Source organism: Amphiprion ocellaris, chromosome 10, assembly GCF_022539595.1.
Source record: "Amphiprion ocellaris isolate individual 3 ecotype Okinawa chromosome 10, ASM2253959v1, whole genome shotgun sequence".
NCBI lineage: Eukaryota > Metazoa > Chordata > Actinopteri > Pomacentridae > Amphiprion > Amphiprion ocellaris.
Genome location: NC_072775.1, coordinates 1,938,914 through 1,960,757, shown reverse-complemented (window position 1 = coordinate 1,960,757; position 21,844 = coordinate 1,938,914). Strand labels below are relative to the sequence as shown.

The following is a 21,844-nucleotide window of genomic DNA, read 5'->3' as shown; positions in this document are numbered from 1 at the left end:
AAATTCCCTGTTTGTCTTTGGGCTCCTCGGATTCTTCTGATCCAAAGTCTTTCACTCAGGTGCTGCAACGAGAGAGAAAGGAGAAAAATCAGTCAAACTAAATGCAAATTAATGCTCATTTTCACCATTTACAGTCAGGAGGCATTAAAGCACTGCTCAGTTTGACCTAATTAAGAGTTAAAACTGAAAACTCTCCTCGTTGCTGCACGCAGATCAGACCTTTCTGCCTAGTCAGTGATAAAGTTTGGGATAAATTGTATTTTTATGTGTACATGGAACTGCATAGTCTCTTTCCGTTGCACTGTTTTGCATTTCACCAACCTTTTTGGTCCATTTTTATTAATGTTATTGTGTTTTTAATATCCTGCATTTCAACTCAGGTAATGTTTTTTGGTATTGAAGTGAAGATGCTCACGATAACAGGTTTATGGAAATTCTCAGACAGAAGGAAACAAAACGACACAAAAGCAAATTCTCCTCCCTGAAGTTCACCTGGATGTTCAGAGCATCCAGAGAAGCAGCTGTAAACCTAATTATTACAAGTATCCGTGCAGAGATGCCCCTCAGTTCTTCTGTCTCCAGGTCAGATTTGTGGATTTGTCCATTTGAAACCTCCCGTTACCGTGGGAACCGGTGATGGACAGCCCAGCTGGGTGACGGGTCATTAATTAGAGAGGAGATGTGCAGGTTTTACTGCCGTTCACAGGGTAACGGAGCAGAGAGCCGTTAATTACTACAGGTTCAAAAGCATTTCTTTTAATGTCTAATTTTACACTAAATACGTCATCCAGAGAGTTAGTAGATGAGAAAATGATGCATAAATTAAGAGTTTAGGGCTTTTCCAAGGTGCATTAAGATGAACTCGAAGGGGTTTTAGGCTTCAAATACTCAAATCAGTGTATTTTTTTTTCTGTCACTTCTGGGGTCGACGTGTCAGTAAATCTTTAAACTGAGTTGTGTTTATTGGGAATATGGTATCCATGGAAACCGCTGCTTGTCCCACATTTCATTTCCTCGTTGGTTCAGGGTGTGTTTGGATGTATCTGGTCTTATCTGGACTAATATGATGCTATCGCCACCAAGACAACACAGACTCCTCACTGCATCTGCCTTTGCTTTATTTCACCCTGTAAGACGCAAATATTAAAAAAAAAAAAAAAACAGCAAAAAACTAATATATATATATATATATATATATATATATATATATGTGCGCCCAAATATTGAAAAAAATTTTCCAAAATGATAGAAAATAACAAAATAAATAAAAATGATGTTGTATTTTTACAGGTTTAATCCTCCTCTTATTATTCAAGGGTCCCCAAATATAATAACACAGAAAGTTTTAATGCTTGATATTAGAGGAGAACAGCTTTTCTGCAGCTTCCCAAACTCTCTGGAGTTGAAATAAAACGCTTGACAGACAGAATCAGAATGAATGTGGTCACGTTTGACAGTAATTCTGCGTCTCAGTGGGGTTGTCCTGTTCTCTCCATGGATCTGCAGACTCAGCGCTGCTCCGAGGTGTTGGAGAACCGGTTAGCCAGGAAGTTACCGTGTGACTCATCACCCAGCTCGTTATTAGACCTGATTCAAGTCGCTGCTTGTTGTTATTCATCTGCTAAATCGTAGAGCTTCCTGTGCACTGATTGGGAAAATTGCTAATTATTATTAGCAGCTAATTACAGGCATCCTGCTGTTTTGTTTCACCTCAATCTGCTCTGAGATCAGCAGCTACGCTAACGTTTCTTATTCCACCCAGAAGTTGTGTCAACATTGTGTGTCCGCTGAATGCCAGTTGGCAGGGTGGCGTTATGTTTTCATGCCAGGCTGGCGGGTTGTTGGGGAGATTTGTAGAGTGTGAGTGACGTCCCCATAAAGCCTCCATTGTGTCTTTAATGTCGGGTCTCAGGCTGGGGTCGGGTCGGCTTAGTGCAGAAGAACAGGATTGGATCGACCCTCCACTGCTCCACACGCCACCTCCTGCAGACACACACTCACTCAGACACACACACTCACTCAGGTTCATGATGATGTTCTGCTCAGGTCACCATAGCGACCAGCGGTGGTTCCTCAGAGAACCGGTGTTTCCTCCATCTATTGGCTGCTGTTTGACCCACAGGTCTCTGGAAGGGAACCATAAACAGCAGAGCTCTAGAACACCAACGACTGATTGGAGAAGCAGTCAGACAATGTGTAGAACACTACAAGATGCTTCTTAGCTTTTATTTTTCCAGTTTACAGGCTTTTAGAATCTGTGATGCAAGTTTTAAAATCCTCTCTGATGGTTTTATACCAGCTAGAATTTTGTCTTAAAACTCATGGATGTATTTGTCTAATTAGACCTCCAGGATTGTGTTTTAACTTGAATAGAACAATGCTGCATATATATATATATATATATATATATATATATATATATATATATATATATATATATATATATATATATATATATATATATATATATATATATATATGTATATATATATATATATGTATATATATATATATATATATATATATATATGTATATATATATATATATATATATATATATATGTGTGTGTGTATATTATTATTGTTTTTTAATTATTTATTGCTATTTTTTTCAATATCTGGGTCTTACAGCTTTAAGATGTTGCTGAGCAGCACTTTGTGTCTAATTATGCGTGTTTTCATATATTGTCCTCGTCCTGAGGCGTTCGGTCACACGTCAGGATCAGGATTGTGGGTCTCTGGACGGTGATTGATGTGGAGTCATGAGGGCGGTGGAGAAGCTAGACGCTGTTTACAAGATGCTCCCTCCGCTGGGGGTGCCCTGACATTGGAGTGACCTCGGAGAGTGCTGCATCCACCAGCCTCACTGCCAGACACATGATCAAACACAGCACACTAACACACACAACTGGTTAACACACACGACTGGTTAACGCACACTAACACACATGACTGGTTAACACACACGACTGGTTAACGCACACTAACACACACGACTGGTTAACACACACTAACACGCACGACTGGTTAACGCACACTAACACACATGACTGGTTAACACACATGACTGGTTAACACACACTAACACACACGACTGGTTAACACACACTAACACACACGGCTGGTTAACACACACTAACACACATGACTGGTTAACGCACACTAACACACATGACTGGTTAACGCACACTAACACACATGACTGGTTAACACACACTAACACACACGACTGGTTAACGCACACTAACACACACGACTGGTTAACGCACACTAACACACACGGCTGGTTAACGCACACTAACACACACGGCTGGTTAACGCACACTAACACACACGACTGGTTAACGTACACTAACACACACGACTGGTTAACGCACACTAACACACATGACTGGTTAACACACACTAACACACATGACTGGTTAACGCACACTAACACACACGACTGGTTAACGCACACTAACACACACGACTGGTTAACGCACACTAACACACACGACTGGTTAACACACACTAACACACATGACTGGTTAACGCACACTAACACACACGACTGGTTAACGCACAATAACACACATGACTGGTTAACACACACTAACACACATGACTGGTTAACACACACTAACACACATGACTGGTTAACGCACACTAACACACACGGCTGGTTAACGCACACTAACACACACACGACTGGTTAACACACACTAACACACATGACTGGTTAACGTACAGTAACACACACGACTGGTTGACACACACTAACACACCGGACTGGTTAACACACACTAACACACACAGCTGGTTAACACACACTAACACACACGACTGGTTAACGTACACTAACACACACGACTGGTTAGCGCACACTAACACACATGACTGGTTAATGCACACTAACACACACAGCTGGTTAAGACACACTAACACACACGACTGGTTAACACACACTAACACACATGACTGGTTAACGTACACTAACACACACGACTGGTTAACACACACTAACACACCGGACTGGTTAACACACACTAACACACACAGCTGGTTAACACACACTAACACACACGGCTGGTTAACACACACTAACACACACGGCTGGTTAACACACACTAACACACACAGCTGGTTAACACACACGACTGGTTAACATACACTAACACACATGACTGGTTAACACACACTAACACACACGGCTGGTTAACACACACTAACACACACAGCTGGTTAACACACACTAACACACACGGCTGGTTAACGCACACTAACACACACGACTAGTTAACGCACACTAAAACACACGACTGGTTAACACACACTAACACACACGACTGGTTAACGCACACTAACACACACGGCTGGTTAACACACTAACACACACAGCTGGTTAACACATACTAACACACACGACTGGTTAACGCACACTAACACACACGACTGGTTAACACACACTAACACACACGACTGATTAACGCCCACTAACACACACGGCTGGTTAACACACTAGCACACACGGCTGGTTAACACACACTAACACACATGACTGGTTAACGCACACTAACACACACGACTGGTTAACGCACACTAACACACACGGCTGGTTAACGCACACTAACACACACGACTGGTTAACACACACTAACACACACGACTGGTTAACACACACTAACACACACGGCTGGTTAACGCACACTAACACACACGACTGGTTAACACACACTAACACACACGGCTGGTTAACGCACACTAACACACACGGCTGGTTAACACACACTAACACACATGACTGGTTAACACACACTAACACACACGACTGGTTAACGCACACTAACACACACGACTGGTTAACACACACTAACACACATGACTGGTTAACGCACACTAACACACACGACTGGTTAACACACACTAACACACATGACTGGTTAACACACACTAACACACATGACTGGTTAACACACACTAACACACATGACTGGTTAATGCACACTAACACACATGACTGGTTAACACACACTAACACACATGACTGGTTAACACACACTAACACACATGACTGGTTAATGCACACTAACACACATGACTGGTTAACACACACTAACACACACGGCTGGTTAACACACACTAACACACACAGCTGGTTAACACACACTAACACACATGACTGGTTAACACACACTAACACACATGACTGGTTAACACACACTAACACACATGACTGGTTAATGCACACTAACACACATGACTGGTTAACACACACTAACACACATGACTGGTTAACACACACTAACACACATGACTGGTTAATGCACACTAACACACTTGACTGGTTAACACACACTAACACACACGGCTGGTTAACACACACGACTGGTTAACGCACACTAACACACATGACTGGTTAACACACACTAACACACATGACTGGTTAACACACACTAACACACACAGCTGGTTAACACACACTAACACACACGGCTGGTTAACGCACACTAACACACATGACTGGTTAACACACACTAACACATATGACTGGTTAACGCACACTAACACACATGACTGGTTAACGCACACTAACACACATGACTGGTTAACACACACTAACACACACGACTGGTTAACACACACTAACACACATGACTGGTTAACACACACTAACACACATGACTGGTTAACGCACACTAACACACATGACTGGTTAACGCACACTAACACACATGACTGGTTAATGCACACTAACACACATGACTGGTTAACACACACTAACACACATGACTGGTTAACACACACTAACACACATGACTGGTTAACGCACACTAACACACATGACTGGTTAATGCACACTAACACACATGACTGGTTAACACACACTAACACACATGACTGGTTAACACACACTAACACACATGACTGGTTAACACACACTAACACACATGACTGGTTAACGCACACTAACACACATGACTGGTTAATGCACACTAACACACATGACTGGTTAACACACACTAACACACATGACTGGTTAACGCACACTAACACACATGTGCATCCCCTCTGCTGGATCATTCTCATTCATTTTGCTCTGATTGGTTTAGGACTTTGTGAAATATCTGTGCTGTTGCTGTTGGTAGCAGATCAGGGGGTTTGCACAGCGTTTCTGAGTTCCAGCGGGCTGCACGGTGCACGTTGGGCTGATGGAGCACATCCACAGGCGGTATATTTAGACCTGCAGGTGCTGCAGTCACAGACTGATCGCCGTATAAAAATACACGAGGCTGTAAATCATGATGCAGCAGCTTCAACAGGAAACACTCAGAATGTGTCCTTGGGTGGAAATAAAATCAAGTGACAGAGAGGGGGGCGTCTTAGACACTCTAGGTCAGGGGCGTCCAACATGAGGCCCAGGGGCCAAAAGTGGTCCTCCAGAGGGTCCAATCCGTCCCTCAAAGTGTAAAAATTCCAGAGAAGACATTAACTGCAGATTGTAAATTAGTAAAACTATAAATTTAAAATCATTTCTAGACCATGACAAGTTGTTTTGATCATAAAGTAAAATACTAGATTGTTCTTTGTTCTTTTGCCATTTTGTGTCTCAGTTTTGTCTTGTTTTGTTGTTTTTTGTCTTTTTTTGTCATTTCTCACATTTGTAATTTTTCGTGTCATTTGTGTAATCTTTTAGTCTAATTTTTGTTGTGTGTCTGCTTTTTTTGTTGCTTTGTGAGTTTTCTGAAATTTTGAAATATCAAATGTTTTGTCTCTTGTTTTGTTTTGTTTCGTGTTGTTTGTCTCATTTTTGTCATTTTGTGTCTGGTTTTTGCAATATTTTGTCTTGTTTTTGTTGTTTTTTGCCTTTCTTTGTCTGACTTTTGTTGTTTCTTGTTTTTGTCATTTTGTGTTTCCTTTTTGTCTCGCTTGTGTTTTTTGTCTCATTTTGTCATTTTCAGTTTTGCCTTATTCATTGCTTTGTGCATTGTTTTTTTCATTTTTTGTCTTGTTTGTGTCATTTGTCAATTTTTTTGTCACTTTCTAACTTTTTTGTGTGTTTTTTTGTGTCTTTTTTGTTTTGTTGTTTGTCTAATTTTTTGTCATTTTGTGTCTCGCTTTTGCCATTTTCTGTCTGGTTTTAGTAATATTTTGCCTTGTTTTGGTTGTTTTTTGCCTTTCTTTGTCTGACTTTTGTCATTTGTCTCGTGTTTTTGTTGTTCTGTTTCTCATTTTTATTGTTTTGTTTCCTTTTTGTCTTGATTTTACTGGTCCGATCCGCTTGAGATCAAATTGGCCTGAATATGGCCCCTGAACTGAAGTGATTTTGACGCCTCTGCTTTAGTGCATTCAGTGGAGTGTGTGTGTTGTGTTAATTAATTTATTAAAGTGAATTAGAGTCCAGATTGAGCACTCATTCATCCAGATCTCTCTAATATAATCTGCCTCTAAACACTTCAGAGCGACTTATCTCTCTGAGCTGATATTTATTCTGTTATGTTGAGTTTAGCCGCCTCTGTCGGGGCTCGAGGAGGCTTTTTATCTGCATCCGGCGGCCGTCGCTGCTCCTTTTGTTGCTTCCCGCCCCCTTTTCTGCGGTCACACCGCTCTGTCCTGTTAAATCCCGTTAGCAGAGCCAGACGCTGAAACGCTCCCTGAGCAAAATCAGAAGTAGGCCGAGCTGTTGAGTACAGATGCGGCTGAAAATACACCCGCCGTGTTCCCATTCTTACTCATCCTCCACCCCCAAATCACTTCTTTTTCCTTCCAACCCCACACTGGGATTTTGTGGGTGATGTCACCGAGTGATGTCATCCGGTGCCGGTTCCAAAAAACGCCTCGGTGTCTTACGCAAACAGGCGTGTCTGAGTACACAGTATTCTCCTTTTTCCTCGTCAACAAACCAGTTTTTCCAAGAATATGTTGTGAGACTACAGCAGCATGTTTGTCCTTCAGTGTTTTGAAGTGAATCAAGTGCAGAATGTGTTTCCCAGAGAGCTTGCCTAACACTAAACTATCCTTAGAAACGCGCTGTAACGCCGACTTGTGGCTCTTTACTAATTAAAGCGGAGAGAATTACCTGTTGAGCAAAAACACACATTCATCATTTGGGCCTTCCTCTAATCCAAAACTAAACCTTCACACTGACTAAAGCTGATCCTTATCTTCAGCTCTTCTGCAGCTTTATCCTGATTTTAATCCTAAACGCTGCTGCCACCAATATCTACACACAAAAAAAAACTTTATTTAGTATCATTAAACCTCCACTTGAACTTATTTAGTGGCTGTTGCATCCCAGAATATTCAAATAATAGAATCTGTGATACGAGTTTTAAAATCCTCTCTGATGGTTTTATACCAGTTAGAATTTTGTCTTAAAACTCATGGATGTGTTCATCAAATTAGACGTGCAGGACTGTGTTTTAACTTGCCTAGAATATAATAATAATATCAATAATAATAACTTTATTTCTACAGCAACCTGAAGAACAGCGACAGTTAAAACATGCAACACAGAGACAATCAGACAAGATATAGGAGACAAGTCAGAGCAGTCATTAAAATAAATAGTAAAAATGGTAATAAATTAAATGAATACTTAGCTGGATTTGCACTCAAATCAAACAAGGGAACTAGGCAATTAAAAAAATTAAAGAACAAGATTGAGAGTTAAAAGTAAAAAAATAAAAAAGAGGATTAAAGAATAAGAGACGACATCACATTAAAGAACCAGGAAGCTAAAAGTCAAATAAAACCAGAGAGAACATCTAAAATAAACAGAATAAAACACTGAAACTAATCAAAGCTAAAAATAAACCTCACATAAAAGCTAAAGTCTCTAAAAGTGGGTTTTCAGAAGTGATTTAACCCTCCGGTTTTCTTCATTTATGTGCATTAAAAAATATTGTTTCCTTGTCTGAAAAAAATCCAAAAATTCTGCAAAAAAATTCCCCAAATTTCTGAAAATTTGCAAAAACTTCAGCAAGAAAATTCCAATAATTCCTTAAAAGTTTCCCTGAAAAGTTTTATTTTTAAAAAATCCCCCAAATTTGGCAAGAAGATTCTTGTAAATATTTTCAAAAAAATGAGTGAAAATCTTCCAGAAAAAATCCTAAAAATATCTAGTGATTCCATATATATCAGTAAAACTTCTAATATTTTCTTTAAAAACATTCACATAAAAAAATCAACCAAAATCCAGTGAAATTCGCTGGATTATGGTTGATTTATTTGTGAATGTTCTTAAGAAACATTTTTAGCATTTCTGTTTCCCATCAAAAAATGTTCAAAAATTTCCCAAAAATGTTGAAAATGTGGACATCAGAAGTTCCACTGTGAAAATATATTTTTTCCACATTTTCAAACTTTAAAACAGGTTAATTTGAGGGTTAAATCTCCTCAACCTGCCTTTCAGCCGACTCCTAAGTCTCATCCTAACCTTCACCTGTAATCCTTCTTACCTCCAGCGAGGCCTTTCAAATTACCGTCGGTGTCCACAGCGGCCTCGCTTTGATGACAGAAACCTCCGGCTGGTTCTCAGAGCGCTGCAGCATTAGCCTCCACGCATCGTTCACACGTCCTTCACGGCTGACAGATAAGAGGAAGGAGATGTGGAGGAAAGAAATGAAAGATGCAATGAGAGGGTCCAGAACCAGTCACACACACAAACAAAAAACCTGGAAATGTTTCAGAGCGACTCAGGAAGCTCAGAGGTTAAATCAGATTTAGATTTTTGGAGCAACAATCGTGATCAGTGTCTGGATGTTAACAGGTTTTAACAGAACATTCTTGTTAGCGTTGCAGCATCGATCCGTAATATCTCGCATCTTTAAAGGGAACCTCATTGATTTTTAGACATCAAAGTGTGTTTACGTGTCCCAGGGAGTTTTACACGGAGAGTCGAGTGAAATCGGATGAAGCCTCCAGTAAACGGTCGGTTCTGAGAGTTCAAAAGAGTTTGAAAATTTTAAAAAAATCAGGAGGTTTGGAGTTAGAAAGAACCTCTGCAGCCTCCAAATCATCTCATTGCTAATCTCAGACCAAAGTAGAGTGCTGTCAGAGCTGCTATCGCATGCTGAGTTTCTTTTAAGCGCAGAAAAGGGAATGGAAGGGAAAAATAAAAGCCTGTACTGTGTTTGCACCACAGAGTGGCTGTAAACGGCTTCAGTGTGAAGAAACACCATCTGTTCCAGAGATCCAACCTGTGACGCTGCAGTTAGAACCTCCTCATCTCTACCAGCCTGTTTTCATGACCTGGCTGAGTGAAATTCAGTCTGTCTGCTGCTTAACGGTGTTTTGTGATGTGATCTCAGCCACAGTCCAGTTTTACTTTTCCCTTTCAGCAGCTAAAGACGTCAGAACAGACAAACCGCTGCTTTAAATGAAAGTTTTTATGTATAACTGATGCTGAAGTTCATGAGGACACAATATTTTTGGCATTAACCCTTTAAAACCCACTGCTACAAAAATACATCAGTTTTATTTTTTATTATTATTATTATTTTCTGTTATAGAAAAGAAAAATTATATATATGTGTAATTTTTTAAGTTTATTTAATTTTTTAAAATTTTATTTATTTTTATTTATTAATTATTTTTAGTTTTTTTGCTCATTATTTTATTTATTTAATTATTAATTATTTTATTTATTTTTTATTTATTTATTTTTTGCTAATTTTTTTGCTAATTTTTTTCAATATTTGGGTCCTGCAGGATTAAAGCTTTAAAGCTGTGGAGGTGCTGCTATAAAGCAATAAGGAATAAAGCTGTATAATTTTTCCAAACATGTTGTTTGAGGAATGTGGAGAAAATAGATGACAAAATATTAATCAAAAAGAATAAAAAAGCTAAAATCAATGAAAGCATCAGTCTTCGATATAAAGGAAAACTGTAACTGTGTTAGTCACTGTTAACCTTCTGAACCCAGGTTTTCTTCTTACAAAATCACCAAAATTCACTCATTTATCAGAGTCAAAAACTGTAAAAAGAGAAAAATTTACTGGATCTTCCTCTTTCCAATGGTCCTTGAACTAATCATGTGTGATATGCGGTTTCTTTGGGAAAAACGATGAAATAAAGTTTGCTGCGGTTACAAAATGCTGATCACGGAATGAACCTGATAGGAGAGAATCATAGTGAGTCTGGAATCCGTTTGGTTTGGATTTCAGGTGCAAAAAAGCTCTAAAAGTCTCAGAAAATGTGCTTCAGAACAGCGTAAATGTTTAGTTCTGAGGCTGAGATCTCCTCCTGCCCGCAGGTTTTGGTTGTGTTCATGTTTTGGTGGCGTTTCTAAGCGGGAGCGCCTCCGAACAGCTTCACCGTCACACTTTCCATCCGTCTGGCCACGAATGATTCACTCTGTCCTGATAGCAGCAGAGCAAGAGTTTACCAGCGAAAACCAGAGCGAAGAAGCCCAAACACTGATTAATATTCTGTTCATTGACCTGCTGTAAGGAAAAATCCAATCAAACTCAATCCGGATGATTTATTTGTGCCTCAAGTGGCTGTTTGAGGAAACACAAACACTCATAAAAGAGTCCAGATCCGTCTAAAAATACACAACGTGATCATGTAAACACGGAGATTAAAGATTTAAAGGTTTTAGTTTATCATTTATCAAACTAAACACGACTTCTCTGGACTCCAAATGTTGTTCTGCTCTTTTTATGCCCAGATGTGCTGAAAAAAAAAAAAGAATTTTCTGAGCTTCTAACTGTCATATTTTGAACAGTTTATTGTTATTTTACAGATGTGGTCTTAAAAAACAACAGCAGGTTCAAACTATAAATTATGTCAAAAATCTAGGAAATTGTTCTGTTGCAGTATCTGAATCTAAATTTACTGTTTTGTTGTATTTAAATTCACAAATATGTTATTTTACAGATGTTTTCTGTTATTTGAAATAGAATTTATGTGAATTAAAAACTAAAACTGCCTTAATTATTATTTTTTTTTTAATAGATTTGGCCAGTTTTGCTTAAAAAATAAATTATGTCCACATCCAAAATCTAGGCAATTGTTCTTTTTCAGTATGTGGCTCTAAATTTACACTGTTTTACTGTATTTAAATCCACAAATATATTATTTTACACATGTTGTCTATTATTTGAAATAGAATTTATGTATATTAAAAAATAAAATTAATTTAAAAGTTTTTTTAAAATGATATTTTTAAAGTTTTTTAAATGTTACAGTATTCTATTTTCGTGTCTTTGGGATCATTTTTGAGTCATTTAGGACACATTTCATGTCATTCTGAACTAATTTTCTTTTATTATGGATCTTTTTGAAGTAATTTTGGACAATTTTTTAGTCATTTTGGACAATTTTCTTGTCATTTAAAATAAGTTTTATGTCAGCTTGGATTGTTTCTCATCATTTTGGATCATTTTTGTGTCTTTGGGATAATTTTTGAGTCATTTAGGACAGATTTCATGTCATTCTGGACTAATTTTCTGTAATTATGGATCATTTTCAAGTCATTCTGGACGGGTCAATATATAACTCTGGGACTTTTTGTGTCATAGTTGACATTTTAGTGATATCCAGTCATTTTTTATTAATAAGTGATTGTTTCCTTAAATAATTATGGTATTTGTAAAGACATGATCATAATGAACATGAAAACGTTATTTTTTTTTTAACTTTTAATATAAATGTATGCAGATATATCCCATGGACTTCAAAAGTCCCTCAGTTATATATTGACCCTGTTGACAGTCCAACTAATGTTGAGTTGCAGCATAAACAGTTGCTTCAGATGACTGGAGGATGTGGACGTTGAAATATGATTGTGACTCGATCAGAAATATTAATATCAGGTTGTACCTCCTAGAACAGAGTCCAGCTATAGCTTCAGTGATCATCAGAACCTTTAAATAATCTCCGGAGCAGCGATCTGTTCCTCTGCAGTCATAGAGGAGGACTTCTTTTCCTCCCTCCTCTCGTCTATCTCGTCGTCGTCTGGTGGAGTTGATGGAAGACGGAGAGTAGATAAAAATGAATGATTTTATTAGTGTGTGAGACTAAGCTGGCGTGCAGAAGGCCTTGTGTTATCCGGGCTTTGCGTGCCGACTGCAGTATTAGCCGCTGGACGGATTTCCCCTCTGGACGGACAGATGCTTTTCCCTCGCAGCGCCATGTGTCAGCGAATCTGAGCCGGGATAAGACGTCTGTCGCCCTGAACGGGATCCGAGGTGTCCTGTTGCATCATGAGGCAAAAGCAGCATCATCATCTGGATTCTCAAGTTTTCAGCAACAAAAAGCAAAGCACAAAATGACAAAAATGAGACAAAAAACACAAGTGAGACAAAAAGGAAACGCAAAACGAGAAGCAACATGACAAAAACGTGACACAAATGAGAAAAGTGAGACAAAAAATGACCAAAAACAACAAAAACGAGACAAAATATTTCAAAACTGGCACACAAAATGACAAAAGCGAGAAACAAAATGACCAAAAATGAGACAAAAAATTGCAAAAGCGTGAAACAAAATGATGCACAAAACAATGAATAAAGCAAAACACAAAATGACAAAAATGAGACAGAAAACACAAGCGAGATAAAGAGGAAACACAAAACGACAACAATGTGACACGAACGATATGTCAGACAAAAACAAAATATTACAAAAACGAGACAAAATGACAAAAGAACAATAAACAATCTAGCATTTTACTTTATGATCAAAACAACTTGTCATGGTCTAGTAATGATTTTAATTCATAGTTTCACTAATTTACAATCTGCAGTTAATGTCTTCTCTGGAATTTTTACACTGAGGGCCGGATTGGACCCTCTGGAGGGCCGCTTTTGGCCCGCGGGCTGCATGTTGGACACCCCTGACATAGATTAACGCTCCTCTGGTTTTTTTTTCAGGAGCGACAGCAGTAATTTTTGAAAGAATCTGTTTTGAGTTTTCATGTTTTACATCTTTCTTCTTCTCTTTTTCCAGATGGCACTGAGGCGACGAGGAAGCAGAGAAACGTTCAAAGACAAGAAATCCACCAGTCAGGTAAATAAATAAAACACTCTTCTGACCCTCTGCTTTGGGTTTGGCATCAGGAGATAAAGTCTTGTGGGATTTTCATTTTTTTGTTGTTGTCAGAGAGGTTTAAAAATGATTGTGACTCAGTGATCAGAAATATTAACCCTCCTGTTGTCCTTGTTTACGGGCACCAAAAAATATTGTTTCTTCGTAGTTTTCTTATTTTGCTCAGACAATGTTTCCATCTGAAATCCTTGTTGCATCTGAGAATGCATCCAATGGAGCATCACAATAAAATGAGGCATGATGTGTTAATTCCACCACAGGAGATATGTGATGTTACCTAGAATTAGTTAAACAGCCCACAGATATCGGTATCGGCTGATATCGGAATCGGACATTGAGAGTTGGACAATATCGGCATATCGGTTATCGGCTAAAAAGACAATATCAGACAGCCCTATCAACGACTACCAGAAGCTCGAGGCATCAGAAAGTTAAGGAAACCCTTTTTAGTGCTTTTAAAGATGTATTTGTTACTTGCTTACATTATGAAGACATGGTTTAGTGTAAAAAAATACTTAAACACTGAGTTTTTATTGGATTTCATTGACAGAATCAAATACAGAGACTATTGCTGGCTGTATCCCTTCCAGTTTTTATCGTTTATGTCCCTCTCTCCCTGCTAGGAGGACAGTGCAGACCTCCGCTGTCAGCTCCAGTTCGCCAAGGAGGAGTCGGGCCTGATGAGGAAGAAGATGGCGAAGCTGGGCCGGGAGAAGGACGAACTGGAGCAGGAGCTGCAGAAGTACAAGTCGGTTTACGGGGACGTGGACAGCCCCCTTCCTCTGGCTGAGTGCTCCGGCGGCGGCCCCCATACGACCCGGGAGGCCGAGCTGCGACTTCGCCTCAAGCTGGTGGAGGAGGAGGCCAACATCCTGGGCAGGAAGATCGTGGAGCTGGAGGTGGAGAACCGCAGCCTTCGGGCGGAGAATGACGACATCCGCTGTCAGTACGAGAGAGACTGCTTCGGCCGGGAGCCTTTCTCCAGCATGCCGTCGTCGCCGTACGGAGGCGACGTGCTGGAGTCGGCCAGCGAGCTGCGGCGCCACCTGCAGTTCGTGGAGGAGGAGGCGGAGCTGCTGCGCCGGTCCATCTCCGAGATCGAGGACCACAACAGGCAGCTGACGTCGGAGCTCAACCGCTTCAAGTTCGGTCCAAGCAGCAGCTCCGTTGGCGAGGAGGGCGAAGGAGGACTGTTCAAACCCGGAAACGGTGGGACCGGAAACGGCTCGATGATGATGGAGGAGCTCAAGTCGGCCCGGATGCAGATCAACGAGCTCAGCGGGAAGGTGATGAAGCTGCAGTATGAGAACCGCGTCCTCATGTCCAACGTCCAGCGTTGCGACCTGGCCGCCCACCTCGGCCTTCGCACCGGCAGCCCTCGAGACAGCGACGCGGAAAGCGACGCTGGCCGTCGGGACGCCGCCGAGGACGAGGAGGCGGGACGGCTTCTTCTCCTCCAACCCAAGAGGGAAGGTCCCATCGGAGGCGAGAGCGACTCCGAAGACCTGTTTGAGAAAACTGCGACCACTTCAGGGTTCGGAAGCATCAAACCGTCAGACGGCAGCGAGCTCAGCGCCACCGAACTCGCCAACCGCAGGAGGGAAGAGCGGGAGTCGTTCTCCAACGTGAAGCGAGAGGCGGAGCGACTCGGCAAGACGGTGGACCGACTCATCACCGACACCGACAGCCTGATCTTTGAGGGCAGGCTGCTGGTGACTACCGGAGACGGTCTGGACGGCGGGGCGACGTCCGGGTCCAAACCGGACACTCAGGTCCTGGACACCATCAACACCCGCATGAAGGCTTTCCGCACAGAGCTGCACATCTTCGTGGAGAAGCTGGACCACATCGGAGAGGGTCTGAGGGAAAGGACGGACGACCTCTCACCGATGCCGAACCTCACCGAGTCCAGCAGCTTCCTGTCCACCGTCACCTCCATGTCCAGGGACTCTCCCATCGGCACCTTTGGACGGGACCTGGTGACGGACTTCCAGGTAAGATTCATGGATCCTGGGATCTTCTCTACTCGACATCTTTTGGTGCATTTAGATCTTTTCTTTCTCTGGCTGTTCTTTTTTTCTTTTTCTTCATTTCTTTTGAATTTTATTTGCAAAATGAACACCGTCAATAAGGAAAAAGACCTTTCAGCGAGTTCACCTTGATATGGAAAGGACCACAGCAAACAAAGAGGCTCTTATAACAATAATAATATTAATATCATGTCTTTGTTACCTTAAAACAACAGCAGTCATGTTTCGATTTAGCAAAACTGTGTTCAGCAGCAGGCAGAATCCAGATGTTCCCGAACCCAGTGGCGTATTTTCCTGTAAATGTGAGAAAACGTTTAGGTTTGAATGAAATGTCCCTCAGTGTGCCGTCATTAATAAATCATTTAAGGCCAAAATCAGCTAAATGAGAGTCGAAGTCAGCGGTGTGTACAATGAAAACTCAGCTCTAATTACAGTGGTAGCACCGTACATCATCAGTGGGAGTCTCATTAGGCTGCAGGCAAACATGGTTTAAAGCAGGGGTGTCCAACATGCGGCCCGCAGGCCAAAAGCGGCCCTCCAGAGGGTCCAATCCGACCCTCAAAGTGTAAAAATTCCAGAGAAGACATTAACTGCAGATTGGAAATTAGTAAAACTATAAATTTAAAATAATTTCTAGACCATGACAAGTTGTTTCGATCAGAAAGAAAAATACTAGATTGTTCATTTGTTATGTTGTCATTTTGTGTCTCGTTTTTGTAATATTTTGTCTTGTTTTTGTTGTTTTTTTGTCTTTTCTTGTCATTTGTTGTGTTTTTGTCGTTTTGTTTCTCGTTTTTATCATTTTGTGTTTCCATTTTGTCTCATTTGTGATTTTTGTCTTATTTTTGTCTTTTTGTGTTGCTTTTTTTGTTGTTTTGAGCATCATTTTTGTCATTTTTCCATTTTTTTGTCACTAACTTTTTGTCTTTTGTTTTATTTTGTGTAATTTGTCTCATTTTTTGGTCATTTTGTTTCTCACTTTTGTTTTGTGTCTCATGACTGTAATATTTTGTCTTGTTTTTGTTGTTTTTTTTTATCTTTCTTCGTCTGACTTTTATGGTTTGTCTCATGTTTTTTTGTCATTTGTTTGTCATTTGTTTGTCATTTTTGTCGTTTTGTGTTTCTTTTTGTCTCGCTTGTATTTTTTGTCCCGTTTTTGTCAATTTCTGTGTTGCTTTATTCATTGTTTTGTGTATCGTTTTTGTTGTTTTGTGTTTTTTTTGTCTCATTTGTGTTATTTTTTGTCATTTTGTTTCTTGTTTTTGTCATTTTGTGGCTCATTTTTGTAATCTATTGTCTTGTTTTTGTTGTTTTTTGTCTTTTTTAAAGTAAAATACTGTATCATTTAGTTCCAGATCGCTGTGACTAAATGTTGTGTTCCTTTGTAGACACACTGTGATCTGGAAGTTGTAATGTGGAAATGATGAACTGAGGTTGAATATTGATGAAATTTCACTTATTTTTCTTGATAAATTTCCGGTTGTTCATGATATTTAAAAAAAAAAAAAATCCTCCATTTTCAGAATGCACATTTTGGCACTAAAACAAGAGGAGTTGTGGTTATTTATAGGTTATTATGCTGTGATTTTACTGGTCGCTGGAGATCCAACTAGGCTGAATGTGGAACCTGAACTAGAATGAGTTTGACACCCCTGCTTTAAAGGATGGTTCGGATTATTTTCAGGTCTATCTTCATGTAAAGCTCACTTGTCTTTAAGTGAGTTGAGAGGGTTGTGTGTCCCTGTAATCACTCAGAAACAAGGATGAAAATCCAAAAGCACTCCTTGTTTTGTGCAAAAAAAAAATCTGCTTTTGAAGGGGAAGAGTTTCTACATCAGTGTGTTTCCAGGTCAGAGGGAGCAGCCCGAGGCTAGCTGCTGGAGGCTACGTTAGTGCAGCACACAGGAATCCCTGGAGGTTGAGTTGAACTGTGGATGATGTAGAAAGAAAATGTTGAATAAAAACCACTCTATCTGTGATTCTGCTGCAGAAGCTTAGATTTTTTTTTCGCTGCCCATTAACCCTCCTGTTGTCTTCATTTACAGGCACCAAAAAATATTGTTTCCTTGTCTGAAAAAAATCCCAAAATTCTGCAAAAAAAATTCCCCAAATTTCTGAAAATTTGCAAAACCTTCAGGAGGAAAATTCCATCCATTATCTATACACCACTTAATCCTCACTAGGGTCATGGGGGGGCTGGAGTCTATCCCAGCTGACTCAGGTGAAGGCAGGGGACACCCTAGACAGGTCACCAGTCTGTCGCAGGGCTACATATATAGACAAACAAGCACTCTCACATTCACACCTACGGGCAATTTAGAGTAATCAATTAACCTCAGCATATTTTTGGACTGTGGGAGGAAGCCGGAGTACCCGGAGAAAACCCACGCATGCACAGGGAGAACATGTAAACTCCATGCAGAAAGATCCCGGGAAAGCCGGGACGCGAACCAGGGATCTTCTCGCTGCAAGGCGAAAGTGCTAACCACTACACCACTGTGCAGCCGAGGAAAATTCCAAAAATTCCTTAAAAATTTCCCTTAAAAATACTATTTTAAAAAAATCCCCTAAATTTGGCAAGAAAATTCTTGTAAATATTTTCAAAAAATGAGTAAAAATCTTCCAAAAAATCCTAAAAATATCTAACTTGATTCCATATATATCAGTAAAACCTCTAATATTTTCTTTAAGAACATTCACATTAAACTCAACCAAAATCCAGTGAAATTCGCTGGATTTTGGTTGATTTTTTGTGTGAATGTTCTTAAAGAAACATTTTTAACGTTTCCTTTTTTTCCACCAAAAAATGTTCAGAGATTTCCCAAAAATGTTGAAAATGTGGACATCAGAAGTTTCACTGTGAAAATATATTTTTTTCCCACATTTTCAAACTTTAAAACGGGTCAATTTTGACCCACAGGACGACACGAGGGTTAACAAAACAAAGGAAGTCTTTGAAATAACATTAAATTGCTCAAAAAATGGAGTTGAAATGCTTTAAAAATATATTAATATATATATAATATATTATTTTTTTTTCACAGTGTACCCATGATCAGTCCGTCTCCCCAAAAAACAGTGAGTCTATGTTGCCTTATGAGAGAGAAATCACACCTTTTTCTCTTATTTCTGCCCATTTGATTTAAATAAATATGGTGATTTCTTTCAGCACTGGCTAAAATCTCTTTTAGTGGTTGCAAAAAATTCTTCTGTGCAGGAAAATTCCCAGATTAAAGTGCAGAGAAATGTTCTGTGCAACACTACTTTTTATTTATTGCTGCTTCAGATTACTCGAGTCAAAAAGGGAAGTGATGCGGGGGTTAGATAGATCTGAAATAATCTGAACCGAAAGCCTCAGGAGAGAAACTGGATAGACTGACACCTCCGATGAAAGCCCAGATAGACACACAGCAGCGTCAGGTCCTCCACTCCACCATGAACCACCCAGCTCTACCACACCACCACCCCCCCCCAGACCCACCACCACCACCACCATCGCTTCCTGCTGCTGCCTCACATCTGCATCTCCATGCACATCCTCATAGCCAGCAGCCCGCCTGCCTCCCTCTCCCTGCACTCACCGCCTCCCGTCGGCCAGAGGGAGGCTGTCCGGCTGCTTGAATGGCTGCTTGAACGACTGCTTGGTGTGAATGGAGCTCACGGAGCTGTAGCGGCTTCTTCTTCCATTCGGCTCTACTTTCTCCACTCTGAATTGTTGCATGAAGGAGTTTTTCGTCAGTTTTCTTCTGCAGCTCACCACGCTGTCATCCCCGTGACTCATTACGACACACACACACACTCACACACACACACGCACGCACGCACGCACGCACGCATGCACACACACACACACATACACACACACACACACACACGTGGGATTGGTTACGCCACGGTGTTGCCAAGGAGACGAACCATAAAAATAACCCGTGTTGAAGGCGCTGTGGAAGAAGCTGCTTCCTGTTTTCCTGCAGCTTTAGAGCAACACGTCAACAAACCGTTTACTGTCTCTGCTGCATGATCGGCCCTCATCTTTCTAACCAGCCGGATGGAACGAGACGAACCGTCCAGCAGTCTGTTTGTAGAGCTGATAGAGCGAGGCTGCCTCCATTCTCATCCTGTCCAGCGACTTGTGCTTCGCCCCTCTGCCTGTAGGACTGGGTGGTTTAGTCACAGCTAACCACTAGCTAGCACTAACAGCTCACACTGGATCAGAACAGTCCACTGGATACCGCTGAAGAGGACTTCACTTTCACAGTTTACAGTATAATACACAGCAGAGCAAAAATTATCACAATGTATTTTATTTAATCTATCAGTTTAAAACTGCAGAAATGCATTCACCAGGTACTAAAAGAGGTATTTTCTGGTCATTTCTTTTATATTTTTATCTTGAAATTATCTTTTTCTTGTGATTATGACTCACAGCATACTCAGAGTAACAAGATAGACTATAGATAGATAGATAGATAGATAGATAGATAGATAGATAGATAGATAGATAGATAGATAGACTATAGATAGATAAATCGATTCAAGTATTCAGCAGCTTATATACAACAACATAAAATAGCAAAAAGGCAGGTTAGAACATTAAAGGTTAGTATATACTCTGAAACATCTTGCTGTACAATACTATACTATAAAAAACTCTTCTAATTTTAAGCTCTATAGAATACTAAACGTAATTAAAATTCAGTATACAGTATTCACACATTTCCAGGCATTCTGACTGACTGACAGTAGCTCCGTCTATGTCAGTTTGTTAATTATTCTATTCATGTTACTGTAGCTATGTTGTACATGTTAAGATCTGAATCTTCAAATCACAAAGTTTCTATCCAGAAATGAACCTGTTAAGAACTGCAGAATGTGTTTTTTCCTCAATTTTTGCTTTTCTATCATGTAAAAAACGTTTTCTTAATTGTATCATAGCCTCTTGTAATCATGTCAGCCTGCTTTCTATTTAACATATGCTCATTATTTAATAACAAGATGTTGATTTTGTCATTATTGAAGTCACACCTTCTGTAATTATGATTTTTACATCTCAGAGTTATCTTGAGAAATTCATGTTTTTGCAGTAAGGCCATCTGTGTTTCATAATTCTGAAATCCTACTCTTCAAAGCAAAACTGTTCAAACTGAAGATGCAAATTTCCATGATAAGGACTTTTTTTTTTTTTTTTTTTTTTTTTTACCATTCAACAACTAGATTTAAGTGCAGTACCTGTAAAACAACGGTCACTCAAGAGGTATGCTATGTAGTTAGTTTGTTTTTCGCTCATATATATACACACTACCATTCAAAAGTTTGGGGTCACCCAGACAATTCCATGTTTTCTATGAAAACTCCCACTTTTATTCATGTGCTAACATAACTGCACAAGGGTTTTCTAATCATCAGTTAGCCTTCAAACACCATTAGCTATAAATACAGTAAAATACAGAAAAAATGTATAACAAATGCAGTACAAATACAGTAAAAATCCAGAAAAATATAGCAAAAATACAGTAAAAATATGGTACAAATCTAGTAAAAAATACAAAAAAATTTAGTAAAAATAAAATAAAAATACATTAAAAATATAGTAAAAAATACAGTAAAATCTAGAAAAATACAGCAATAATGCAGTAAACATAAAGTAAAAATATAGTAAAAATATAGCAAAATATAGTAAAAATAAAAAATATATAGTAAAAATATCATAAAAATACAATAAAAATGCAGTAAAAATATAGTAAAAATACAGAAAAAATATAGAAATAATTCAGTAAACA

General features: G+C 39.6%; 1 protein-coding gene and 1 long non-coding RNA gene across 7 annotated transcripts in view; one reads left to right on the top strand and one right to left on the bottom strand.

Annotated features, from left to right (window-relative positions):
- The window catches only part of LOC111570825 (microtubule cross-linking factor 1), a 90,916-nt gene that overhangs the window by 25,190 nt on the left and 43,882 nt on the right, over nucleotides 1-21,844 (top strand). For all 6 annotated transcript variants that reach the window (XM_055014020.1, XM_055014018.1, XM_055014019.1 and 3 more), the window contains exons 4-5: nucleotides 13,936-13,995; nucleotides 14,658-16,028. In XM_055014020.1, the coding sequence (XP_054869995.1) occupies nucleotides 13,936-13,995; nucleotides 14,658-16,028 (1,431 nt within the window). The remainder of the gene's footprint in view (nucleotides 1-13,935; nucleotides 13,996-14,657; nucleotides 16,029-21,844) is intronic.
- LOC118470522 (uncharacterized) lies at nucleotides 10,708-20,199 on the bottom strand. The gene is made up of 3 exons (XR_004847619.2): nucleotides 19,646-20,199; nucleotides 16,267-16,358; nucleotides 10,708-13,180 (listed from the first exon to the last, which is right to left on the bottom strand). It is a non-coding gene; the product is annotated as an uncharacterized LOC118470522 (long non-coding RNA).